We start from the raw sequence: 12,984 nt of genomic DNA, 5'->3' as shown, positions 1-12,984 counted from the left end.
TACTCTCCCGCAAAGGGGGTTGGGAAAGAGACCTTTGCTGCCAGGGGCATTGAAACAGACAGGACAAGGACTGAGACATGGTCATCTCTTCCCATCCGGGACCCCTTCCCCCCTTCTTCAGGGCAGGCGTTCAGGGTTATCTGTATAGATGCTCACCTGAGAGGATTTCAGGGACTCCAGAACATCTGCCTCTTAATCAGAAATTCTTCTAACAAGGAGGAGAAACCTTTCATTCACAGCTAGAGATAAAAGGCTTAACGTGCAAATAGCTGACAGGGGCCTCATATGCATAGGCATAACTTTCCACTAAAGTATCATCAATGAATTCAACAAATTTACCTGGTTGATATCAGACCTGGGCTTGATGGGAAAAGGTGGGGAGAACAGGGAACCGACCAAGGGGTGGGAAGAATTCCTTGGAGCACTTTATGAGGTTGAGGAAAGATCACAGCTTGCCTGCAATCCACTATGTCCGCCGACAGCCAAGCAGGGAGAGAGGAGGTGGTGGGCAAGCTGCAGAGTCAGGCCTCTCCTCTTCTCAGGACTGGTCAAAATGTTTCGGCTGTTGTTAACTTTTATTTATTTTTTTATTGGTTGCTACTGATTTTTAACATGAATACCTTAGTGTTCTTTGGCCATTTAGAATCCATACCTGTTCTTCCCACAGGTGACCATCTACTTGGGGAAGAGAGACTATATAGACCATGTTGACCAAGTAGAGCCTGTGGGTAAGTTGAGTTTGGGGTGAGTTTTTTTTTTAATTAATTAATTTATTTATTGGTCGTGCTGCGCGGCATGCGGGATCTTAGTTCCCTGACCAGGGATCGAACCCATGCCCCCTGCAGTGGATGTGCAGGGTCTTAACCACTGGACCGCCGTGGAAGTCTCCTGGGGTGAGATTTTAATGCTGGTTTTCCTTTAAGTCATCAGACAACCACTGGTTTTGTGTTTTTTAAGTTGGCTTCGCTCATAATCTAATCAAAGAAATGCAAATTAAAACATCATCAAGGTGCCACTGGCAGATTGGAGACAATTTAAAATGAGACAAAGGACTAATTTCTAGATAAAGAACATTCAAAACTCACCAGTTTAAAAAAAAATCCAATTAGAAAATAGACAAACAACATGAAAAGGCATTTCATTAAAGAAAATATATGGGTGGCAAATGAACACATAGAAGAATGTTCAACAACAAAAAAAAAAAAAAAAAAAAAGGAAAAGAAAAATGTTCAGGACTTCCCTGGTGGCGCAGTAGTTAAGAATCCGCCTGTCAATGCAGGGGACACGGGTTCAAGCCCTGGTCCGGGAAGATCCCACATGCTGCGGAGCAACTAAGCCCGTGCGCCACAACTACTGAGCCTGCGGTCTAAGGCCCGCGAACCACAACTACTGAAGCCTGCACGCCTAGAGCCCGTGCTCCATAGCAAGGGAAGCCACAGCAATGAGAAGCCCGTGCACTGCAATGAAGAGTAGCCCCCGCTCGCCGCGACTGGAGAAAGCCCGCGCGCAGCAACGAAGACCCAGCACAGCCAAAGAAAAAAAAAAAAGACCTGATTTCATTTCTAAAAAAAAAAAAAGAGAAGAAAAATGTTCAACAACATTAGTCGTTAGGGAAATGCAAATTAAAACCACAATGAGATATCATTATATGCCTGTCAGAATGGCTAAAATTAAAAATAATGACCATACCAAATGCTGGCAAGGATGTAGAGAAACTGCCTCACTCGTACATTGCTGGTGGGAATGGGAATGTAAAATGGAACAGCCACTCTGGAAAATAGTTTGGCAGTTTCTTTAAAAGCTAAACATACACTTCTCATATGACCCAGCAGTTGCATTTCTGGACATTTATCCCAGAGAAATGAAAACTTATGTCCACACAAAACTTGTACATGATTGTTCACAGCAGCTTTGTTTGTAATAGCTCCAAACTGGAAAGAACGTAAATGTCTCTCAACAGGTGAATAAGATTAAACAATCTGGGGCACATCCATGCCTTGGAACACTACTCAGCAGTGAAAAAGATTGAAATACCAATCCATGCAGCAGCTTGTGGGTCTCAAGGACACTGTGATGAGTGGAAAAAGCTAATCTCAAGAGGCCATATACTGTATGATTCCATTTATATAACATCTTAGAGATGATGATGTTATAGAAAAGGAAAACTGAATAGTGGTTGCTGAGGGCTAAGGATGGTGGGGAGAGGCAGCTGGGTGTGACTACAAAGGGATAGCCCAAGAGGGAGATCTTTATGGTGAGGGAACAGTTCTGTACCCAGATTGCAGTGGTGGTTACACAAACCTCCATGTGATAATATGACTTAGAACCATACACACATTGTACCCATGTCCACCTCCTGGTTTTGAGATTGTACTGTAATTATCTAAGATGTAACCATTGGAAGAAACTGGATAAAGGATACCTGGGGACCTCTCTGTACTATCTTTGTAAATTCCCGTGAATCTATAATTACTTCAACTCAAATTGTTCTTTTTTTAAAAAAAGAGTGTGAAAGACTGGCATTTTTAGGCACTAGGATGAGAATGTCCTTCAGCAAAACACTTTCTAGAAGGTCGTTTGGCATTATGTTATCGAAAGCCAAATTCAATTCTACCGTGGATAGAGATTTATCTATAAGGATGTTCATTGCAATATTAATTATAATGGGGACAATCAGAAACATCCTAAATGCCCTAACAAGAGGGGGTTGATTAAATAATTTATGGTACACCTGTTCAATGGAGCAAATGTGTGGCCATTAAAATGATTAGTACATGGGACTTCACTGGCGGCGTAGTGGTTAAGAATCCACCTGCCAATGCAGGGGACACAGGTTCGATCCCTGGTTCGGGAAGATCTCACATGCCACGGAGCAACTAAGCCCATGTGCCACAAATACTGAGCCTGTGCTCTAGAGCCCGCGAGCCACAACTACTGAGCCCACGTGCTGCAACTCCTGAAGCCCACGCGCCTAGAGCCCGTGCTCCGCAACAAGAGAAGCCACAGCAATAAGAAGCCCACGCACCACAACGAAGTATAGCTCCCGCTCGCTGCAACTAGAGAAAGCCTGCGCACAGCAATGAAGACCCAACGCAGCCAAAAATCAATCAATGAAATTTAAAAAAAAGATTAGTACATATTATATGTGTGTGTGTGTGTGTATGAACAGTATGAATATGTGTTTGCAATATATAGCTGAATGAGGAAAGCAGTTAACAATATGTATAGTAGGAGCTCATTTTTTTAGTAAAAAAACATTCATATAAATTTATATACATCTGGAAAATCGTTCTGTACCGATATCTTGACAATGGGTATCTCTGGGTATCTCAAGTGGAGGTGACTTTGTTTTCTCTTTGCTTAGCTTCCCTTTCTAGTTTTCCTGTAATGAACATGGATTACATGTGATATATATATGTATACACACACACTTCAAGAAGCTTCCAGTCTCTTTCACGTCCTCCGCCCTCACTCTCCTCTCTCTTTTGGTTTAGATGGTGTCGTGCTGGTGGATCCTGAGCTTGTGAAGGGAAAGAGAGGTGAGGCAGAGCTCCTTGTCCTCCGGGGAGCGGTGGTCTGGCTGCGGGAAGGGGGCGTGTGTGTGCAAGGAGGGGCAGGGAAGCTCTTGCACACCCATTCTCTCTGCCCGGCCCTTTCACCCACATTCCCTCGTATAATCCTCGGGACACGGGCCCTGTTCCCACCAGAGCTCAGTGTCCGCATCTTCCAGATGGAGGTGAAGACTCGGGGAAGCCACTTGTCCGGGGTGGCAGGATAAGGAATGGCAGACAGAGCCCGGAGCCCTGGTCTGCCGGCTCCACGGACTGCATGCTTGCCCCGTGTCATGTCGTTCTATGTCAGGGCAGACTCAAGAGGGCTCCTTTCTGGGTTTATCCGAAAAGCAGGGAATTGAGGCTGCGGGAAGGCAGAGTTTTTATGCTGAGCCTGGTGTTCTGGACCACGGCAGCACAGCCCCCTCAAAGATATCTGGCAGTTGCGACGTGTGGCAAGCAATTTGGTACTAATAACAGTTGTGTAGGGAGTTCCCTGGCGGTCGAGTGGTTAGGACTCGGCACTCTCACTGCCGGGGGCCCTGGGTTTGATCCCTCGTCGTCGTCGGGGAACTAAAATCGCATAAGCCGTGCCATGTGGCGTGTCAAAAACAAACAAACAAAAACCAGTCGTGTAAACTAAATTAGAACCAAGCTATCCTTATGATAATGTCACTGACTCAGTTCCATTCTAAATATACCTTTTAGAGCGGTAGCTACCAGCAACCAACAAGGAATTGTTCCTAACCCTGGATGTGCCCATGGAGTATGTCAGATGTAGGGCCCACAGCATCCAGGGGACGTGGCAGAAACAGGCTGAAAATCGCCCCCCTCTGCTGTCTCCAGCTTCCTCCTGGCTGCCCTGCTCCTCTCTTACACCAGGCAGAGCCCCGTTCTAGCGCCCAAAGCCCATGCCCTTGGCCAGGAACGCGCTGCCTGGAGAGAGAGGCGTAAAACTGGGTCATCTCTGGGCACCTTCCTCTTACAAACGTTGAATGAGGGATGAGCAAGGGATCAGTGGCTCTTCTGAGCTTAGCGCCGAGGGGCAATTACTCTTGAGGCAGACACAGACAAAATCCTCAACCAACGGCTACCAAGGACTTGGAGGGACCACTTCGTGTGGTTTTATTTACCACATTAACGACAGTTGTAAACAGTCCATCCTCAAAACATGTGTAGTTTCATATAATTCTTTTGGTCCACTGGGGGCACAATTTACATCTGTTTAACCACAGTGAATTTTCAGAAGCACTGATTGATTTAGAGAAAAAGCTCAATTAAGTTTCTGAGCAGTGTGAAAAGCAGGTTTCCTCTCGGAGTTGGTCTCACCTCTCCACCTGGTCCCTGAGCCCCTGCTCAGTTCCCTCGAGGCCCCGTCCAGCTCAGGCACTCGTCTGTTTTGTTCCCTAGCACGGTTTCCCTCTGCTTTTCTTTTTTTTTAATTAATTTATTTATTTTGGGCTGTGTTGGGTCCTCGTTGCTGCGCGCGCGCTTTCCCTCTAGTGGCGATGAGCAGGGGCTGCTCTTTGTTGCAGTGCGTGGGCTTCTCATTGCGGTGGCTTCTCTTGTTTCAGGGCACAGGCTCTAGGCGCACGGGCTTCAGTAGTTGTGGCTCGCGGGCTTAGTTGCTCCACGGTGTGTGGGATATTCCCGGACCAGGGCTCGAACCCGTGTCCCCTGCATTGGCAGGAAGATTGTTGACCACTGTGCCACCAGGGAAGCCCTTCCTCTGCTTCTTACCTTCGCTCTCAACTCCATCCAGACCTTCCGCCCTCAGAACCCAAGCGACCTCACACGGTTTAAAAGCCTCCTGAGGTCACTGAGCTGGTACATCAAGAGGAGAGGGTGGGAGGATGAGGGAAACAGTAGAGTCAGGAGGCTAAATAACGTGGCTCATGGGAGGAGGCTCCCAGCACTCAGACACGGCCCTTTCAAGTAATTCACGCAAGCCAGGGGGAGGGGCCAGCTGGGTAGTAAGGTTCTCAGGTCCTTACTGAGATGCTGAAGGTGGGATGTTGAGACCGGTAGGCAGTGTCAGCCCAGGCAGGGGCGCCAAGCCCGCCAACGGGGCAAGCCTACCACCTCTTGTCTCCCTTCCAGTGTACGTCTCTCTGACCTGCGCCTTCCGGTACGGCCGGGAAGACATCGATGTGATCGGCCTGAAGTTCCGCAGGGACCTGTACTTCTCCCAGGTCCAGCTGTTCCCTCCTGTGGGGGCCTCGGGAACCCTCACGAAGCTACAGGAGAGCCTGATCAAGAAGCTAGGGGACCACACGTACCCCTTCCTGCTCACGGTGGGTGACGACTCGACCCTCCACTTCCTTGCACCGCTTCCTTCACCCACAGCACCCTATGATGGGACCAGCAGCGAAGGCAAGGGGCCAGAGTAATGACTTCACATTTGCGGGCCTGCAAATTGCACCCTTGGAGGAAATTCTAGATTGCACGGGCTGTGATTGTCTTTTTTTAAGTCCTTGAAAACAGCCTCCCGGCCTTTGAAGGCACCGTTTCAACCTACGGTTTAAATATTTCCCTGCATCCGACCACCTAATTATACGTGCATGTTATGCCTTCACTTGCTCGGCTATAAAAAGGAAGAAGTGCCCCTCGGTTGCCTCGAGGAGTTTCTAAGCAGGAAAGAGTTCCCTGCCAGACAGGAGATCTTAGTGAAATGAGTCGTCCTCTGTAGCCTTGACCACAGCTTGGTGGGTCACTGTAGAGAAATCCCTTCGCCCCTCTCGTGGCCTGAGTCTCCCCTGATGGAACCTGGCTACCACAGGGCCAGCGTTCCTGCCTCTGAAGACTTGGGCCTGAGTCACTGTCGGGGTAGCCGCTGTCACCCTCTTCACTAGCATGTTTATGGGTCTTAAGATTATATATTCCTCCGAAGTTATATGGTTCAGGCTTAAAAAGGCAGGAAATTCTGACACAAGCTACAACATGAATGAACCTTGAAAACATTATGCTAAGTGAAATAAGCCAGCCACAGAAGGACAAATACTCTGCGATTTCACTTATATGAGGGACCCAGAGGAGTTAAATTCGTAGAGACAGAAAGTAGACTGGTGGTCTCCAGGGAATGGGGGAGGATGGAATTAGGGGATTAATGTTTAATGGGTACAGAGCTTCAGTTTGGGATGATGAAAAAGTTCTGGAAATGGGTGGTGGGGATCATTGCAGGACAATGCGAATGTGCTCAATGCCACTGAACTGTACACTTAAAATAGTAGTAAGTTTTATGTTAGGGAGATATATATATATATATATTTTTTTTTTTGGTCGTGCTATGCAACATGTGGGATGCGGGATCTTAGTTCCTTGACCAGAGATGGAACCTGTGCCCCCTGCATTGGGAGCATGGAGTCTTAACCACTGGACCACCAGGGAAGTCCCTATGTTAGCTAGATTTTATAACAGCTTTAAAAAAAATCACTTACAGTTTTGTGGTCCTGGGTGCTCCCATGCAGTGGGGCTGGGAGTTTGAAGTGACAGAACCTTTTGGAGATAACATGTCAACATGTATCAAAACCTTAAACACGTGATTTCGACCTGACCATTCCCTTTCTAATGGTGTAGCCTATGGAGTGAATGGCCTAAAACCGTGCTAAGGTGGCTGAAGGATGTTTATGCAGCCCTGGTGACAATGGCAACAAAGTAAAGGCCACTTGGTGGAGGGCAGCCAACAAAGGAAACTGGCTGAATTAAATGTGGTGTCACGGGGGAATTCCCTGGCGGTCCAGTGTTTAGGACTCTGCGCTCTCACTGCCGAGGGCCCAGGTTCAATCCCTGGTTGGGGAACTAAGATCCCGGCAAGCCATGCGGCATGGCCAAAAAAAAAAAAAAAGTGGTGTTACCGGAGCCTTAACAATGGTGGCGCAGAACTACATCTCCCAGGTGGAAAATGGTCACGCTTCTCCTGAGCAGGGTTAGGGTCAGTGATGGGAGCAAACTAGACGGCAGGACGCGTGCATCACTTGTCTCATTTCTGTAAAACTACACAGGCACATACGTGTTTGTGTGTGAGGGTGACATGGGACACTCGGGAGGTTGTGTTCACGCCACTCCAGGTGTTGGGAACACACGTGGATACGTTTTCCTTTTTCTCGCTCCGCATCTTCATTGTTCAATTTTTCTACGATGAAGGTAGAGTACATGTGGGATAACATTCTCTGAAAGAAATGATCTGTTGTTTCTTTCCACAGTTTCCTGACTACTTGCCCTGTTCGGTGATGCTGCAGCCAGCTCCACAAGATGTGGACAAGGTTGGTTCCAGAAGAAATGCCAAGGATTCATTCATTCCTTCAAAAGACTTTTTTTTTTGGCTGCGTTGGGTCTTCGTTGCTGCGTGCAGGCTTTCTCTAGTTGTGACGAGCAGGGGCTACTCTTCGTTGGAGTGTGCGGGCTTCTCATTATGGTGGCTTCTCTTGTTGTGGAGCACGGGATCTAGGCGCACAGGCTTCAGTAGCTGTGGCACACAGGCTCAGTAATTGTGGCACGTGGGCTCAGGAGTTGTGGCGCACGGGCTTTTACTGTGGGAAATTGCAGACATATGCAAAAGCAGAGAGACAGTATAATGAGCGTATCACTTGTCTTCAGCAATTCCTAACCATGAGCAGCCCTGTGAGCAAAATAGTAGGTCTCTCCCCTCGTGGGTCTCACTTGGGGAGAGAAACAGACGAAAACCAAATAGCAAGTCCCTATGCGGCCCATCCATGGAGAACAAGAGGCTCGGGAGAGCTAAGGGAGGACCTGGTGGTGCTTGTCCGGGGAGCTTAAGGAAGGCCTCTCTGACAGGGCAAAGGAGGAGCCACTCCACCCTCGGGAGAGCCATCCAGGCGGGGGGGGGGGGGGGGCGCACCATGCATAACGGGTTCTGGGGGCAGCCAGCAAGCTGCTTGTGCAGCAGGAGGAGCTGGGGTGAATGGTGGGGGCAGGGCTGAGGGGTGTGGGGAGGTGCGGCCAGGTCATGAAGGGCCTCGTACACCGTTGCGAGGACCGGGACTTTCTCTGAGTGAGATGGGAGCCACTGGCGGGCTTTGCACAGTAGGTTCTTTTTTTTTTTTTTTTTAATTTTTATTGGAGTATCGGTGATTTACAATGTGTTAGTTTCTGCTGTACTGCAAAGTGAATCAGTTATCCATATACATATATCCATTACAGAGTACTGAGTAGAGTAGAGTTCCCTGTGCTGTACAGTAGGTCCTTATTAGTTATCTATTTTATATACAGTAGTGTGTATATGTCAGTCCCAGTCTCCCGATTTATCCCTCCCCCACACACACAGAGGGTTCTGACTTGGGTTTGTAGAGGATCCCTCTGGCCACTGAGCTGAGAGTGGGGTTGAGCTCTGAAAGGCGAGAAGCAAAGGGGCCGTGTGTGCAAGAGAGCTGTGACCCTGGTGGACTGGGGACTCTAGGCAAGGAGGGAGGGCAGTGCGGACACGAGGAGAGAAGGAAAGGTGCTGGGACCCAGGGACTACAGGCCTGAGGGAGTCACGAGGGAGGGAGCTGGAAAATAAAAAGACAGCAAATGAGGGCAGAGAGTGGCAGATCCGTACCTGGATTACCGTGGGTCCAGGGCCATGATTTTCGGCTTGGGGGGTCCTACCCCATTGGTGGTTTGTGAAATCGGTGCGGTGGATCCGAGATGGCATTGAAGAAAGAAAATGGAATGGTGTGAAGTGGAACAGCATGGGAGCTCAGAGCACATCGCACACAGCACAGATTAAGTGCTAGTTCACGAACACTGCTTCACGCGCGAGCGTCTGTTTACCGGGCCTCGCAGTGAACTTTCCTTCTTACCGTGGGCGGTGGCCTGAAACCTTTGAAAGCCACCAGGCCAGGAAAACGGGTGTGGGCGGCAAGGTGGAGGAGGCCACTCGATCAGAGTGGGGGACACTGTACCAGCCAGAGGGCCACCCTTTCCTCTGTCCCCGGGGAGGAGACATCAGTGCAGCAGGGGCCCTGGGGGCCTCACAGCTGAGGAGGCCCGTGAGCTGGGCTAGGAGAACACATGGGAGTTGGTCAGTATAAAAGGAGAGAGAGGCGTCAAGCATTTCAGAAGGAAGGAACAGCACGTGCCCAGGGCAGACAGGTGGAAGGGCTTGGCTTGTGCAGGGAGCAGCGGGAGGTGGGAGTGGAGGGGGGGTGAGCAGAGAGGAGGCATGGCTAAGAACTCCAGGTGCTGGAGGGTAATGATGTGTATTTATTTTCAACCCAGGTTTTAGAGTTGTTGTGATTCCACAGTTTTGCAGAACCAGTAAGACTGTGGCTTATGTGCTACTGTCACTCCGTGGGCAGCTGGTGGAGGGCCTATCCCCGCCTCTGTGCCCTCACCCCTGCCCCGCCCACCCCGTGTTAACACAACAGAGGAGCGAGGTCACGGGGGATTCACTCTGGGGCTGGGGGCCGAAGGGGCCCGCAGATGCATTTGTTCCACCCATGCAACATTTTTTAATCTAGTTAATTTAAAAATCAGGAGCCTTCATTCCCAATTCCATTTCCAGCTTCTTTTCAAAAGTTGGGAGAGCTGCCAGCACCGGGTCCCCGTGGCAGCCCGGCCATGCCTGGCTGCAGCTGCACAACAGCTGCCCGCTGGCGTAGGGCGTTGGAGCCCCAGCACAGGCGTCCATGGACCCCTGCCAGCCCTGTGAGCACTGCTCCTGCCCCCTGCTGTAGGCAGTGGACCATCAGTAACATGCACACAGGGTCACTTCTGAGGAGGACAACTAAATGGGGGGGGGGGTGGGCTGGCCGCCGTGCGAGGTGGTGAGAGGCTAGGACCAGCCAGGATGCCTGAGCTATTGCAGCTATTGGTGGGGCTCATCCTGCAGGCTGGGGGACCTTCACTGGGGCCTTGGAGCCCGTGGCGCTCTCCTCAAGCTAATGCCATTATTTCGTCACTAGCACACTTCCAAAGCTAGTCATAATGGTGCAACTCTGAAAAGGATATGGCCAAGACAGAAAAAGAAGTTGCCACGTAACATCCCCTGCGGGAGCTGTGACCCCCATCCTGGCTCCCGGAAGGGAGGTGCTGACCGCAGCCTTGTCTGTTCTCTTGCCCCTGCAGTGCTGTGGGGTCGACTTCGAGGTCAAAGCCTTTGCCACACAGAGCACAGATACAGAAGAGGACAAAATTCCCAAGAAGTAAGAGCGTAGCTTTGGGAATATGTGAGGGGTCTGGGGGGAAGGGCTGGGGATAAGAGACCGCCCCTCACTTTATGTCCGAGTGGCAGAATCTTCCCACAGGGCCACTGTGGCGGGGTAACGGAGCCTCCCCAGGTCAGGACCGTCAGGATGAACCATCTCCACTTGGGGTGGGGGGACAATGGCTGACCATTTGGGGGGAAAAAAACAAAAGAAAATGACAGGGGAGCTGGCAACCTCAAGGGCTCATGTAAGCCCTTAAAAGCCTCCAGATCCCCTCTGTCTTTAGTTTTCTTCCCCTTTTGTAATTTCTTTGTTGCGGTAAAATATACATAACATGAAGTTTACCATTTTAACCATCGTCAAGTGTACAATTCAGTGGCATTAAGTACATTTCATTACGTTGTGTAATCGGTTACACCGCTATCTGCTATCCATACCCCAAGGTATCTATATCCCAAATGCTGTCATCACCCCAAACAGAAACTCTCTCTGCCCATTAAGCAGTGACTCCCATTCCTCCTGTAGTCCCAGGCTCTGGTGCTCATTTTTCTTGTTCCTGAACAAGGTTTCCAGTTGTGCCCTCAACACTTTCTCTACATGCTCAACATTCACACCTATGCACACTTACACCAAACAGCAATAACAGGGCATCACATCGGTAGAGAGGAGTTTTGAAGCCTGTCACATAGGCACACATCCCCACGTCAGCTTCACCCGAGAGGAGGCCAAGCCGGGGTCCTTACAGAGGGTGAGAGGGACCCTTGGAGAGCTGACTGGTCCACCCACCCACCAGGCCCCGCCCCCCAGACCTGATCCCTCTACTGGTCCAACCTGCATCCATCGGCAGCATCCCTGAGGGATCCCAGCCTGGGGAGAGGGAGGGGGACCTGGTAGGCCGTCCTGAGGAGGCCCAGGCTCTGGTCCGGGGAACCATCGGTGACTTTTCATCCACAGGAGCTCCGTGCGTTTGCTGATCCGGAAGGTACAGCATGCGCCGCAAAAGATGGGTCCCCAGCCCCAAGCGGAGGCCTCCTGGCAGTTCTTCATGTCCGACAAGCCCCTGCACCTCGCCGTCTCCCTCAGCAAAGAGGTGACTGTGGAGCCAGCCTGGGGACAGCCTGCCAGGCCCTCTGCTGGGGGTGTGCTGCAGGCAGTCTTGGGGGCAGCGATAGTTAAAGCAGCAACATTTGGGGACGACTGGCTTCTTTCATAATTTGGAGCCAGTAAACGTGACCCTTAGGATAGGGCCAAACTGGCTTGCATTCCACTCACTGTGGGTCCCGACAACTTGGAGGTGGGGGGTTTCCCATACCCCCAGCCCAGGCTGTCTTTGCCCCCTGTCTGCCCCCAGGGGCCTCTTTACTAGTGTGTCATCAGTGGGTGTGGTGTTAACAAATTGTTTACTTCCCTGCAAACTTGAGTTTGGCAGGAACGGTGAGGGGGTGAGCATGTCACGTGCGAAAATCACGGCCGAAAAAGATGAAGGAACACTGGCCAAGGCTGTCTCCGGTCCCTCTGGTCGACAAGAGTCGTGCACACACATTGGCCAGCAGACTCTCTCTCTGTGTGTGTGGTGTGCGTGTGTGCGCGCGCGCGCGCGTGCAAGGAAATGAGCACCTGGGCTAGATCACACAGGGTCACTGCTGGGCAAGCTCTACCTCTGATTTTCCCTCATTTCACTTATTCTGCCCCCAATAACCTCATGATTCCACTCAAGGCCCCCGGGGCTAACCCTGTGTGACTGTCAGGACTCGGGCGTTGGGGCCGGAGCCCCCATCATCCGCCTCGGCCTCCCACAGATGGGGTAGAACCTGCTCTAGACCCGTCTCCACAGGAAACACGATGCCGCCACCTTGTCTTCCGTGAAAGTGTGGGCATTCAGCCGCTTTTATCCCAGTTAAAGGACGGAGATGAATTTAACAAAATATGGCCACACTCTCTTTCCCTCTTCTGACTTATCTGCTGCCTTCTTCAGATCTATTACCATGGGGAACCCATTCCGGTGACTGTGACCGTGACCAATAATACAGAGAAGACGGTGAAGAAGATTAAAGCGCTAGGTAGGACCTTCTGCTCGAACCTGGACGGCAGAGTCTTCCCGGTTCCCATCTAGTCATATTTCCCAAGGGTCTCTCCTCTGGTCAGTAAGGCCCCCCCCCCCAGGGCCTTGGAACTGCCCGTTTGTCTCTGTCGTCACGCGGCAGGACCTTAGAGGAGGAAGGTGCCCTCTCCTGCAGCCTCGCGCCCAGCTTAGGGTTGCCTTCTACCCTGGGACAGCATCCCCG

The 12,984-nt window shown here is 50.7% G+C and overlaps 1 protein-coding gene across 1 annotated transcript in view; it reads left to right on the top strand.

The window, feature by feature from the left end:
* Positions 1-12,984, top strand: part of SAG (S-antigen visual arrestin) — a 30,114-nt gene that overhangs the window by 3,459 nt on the left and 13,671 nt on the right. Inside the window, exons 2-8 of the mRNA XM_068543725.1 lie at positions 668-728; positions 3,495-3,539; positions 5,652-5,845; positions 7,754-7,813; positions 10,620-10,696; positions 11,654-11,789; positions 12,675-12,759. Coding sequence (XP_068399826.1) covers positions 668-728; positions 3,495-3,539; positions 5,652-5,845; positions 7,754-7,813; positions 10,620-10,696; positions 11,654-11,789; positions 12,675-12,759 — 658 coding nt within the window. The remainder of the gene's footprint in view (positions 1-667; positions 729-3,494; positions 3,540-5,651; positions 5,846-7,753; positions 7,814-10,619; positions 10,697-11,653; positions 11,790-12,674; positions 12,760-12,984) is intronic.

Source organism: Eschrichtius robustus, chromosome 5 (assembly GCF_028021215.1).
Source record: "Eschrichtius robustus isolate mEscRob2 chromosome 5, mEscRob2.pri, whole genome shotgun sequence".
Taxonomy (NCBI): domain Eukaryota; kingdom Metazoa; phylum Chordata; class Mammalia; order Artiodactyla; family Eschrichtiidae; genus Eschrichtius; species Eschrichtius robustus.
The sequence above is the reverse complement of the archived record's forward strand: the minus strand, read 5'-3'. Positions and strand labels throughout refer to the sequence as shown.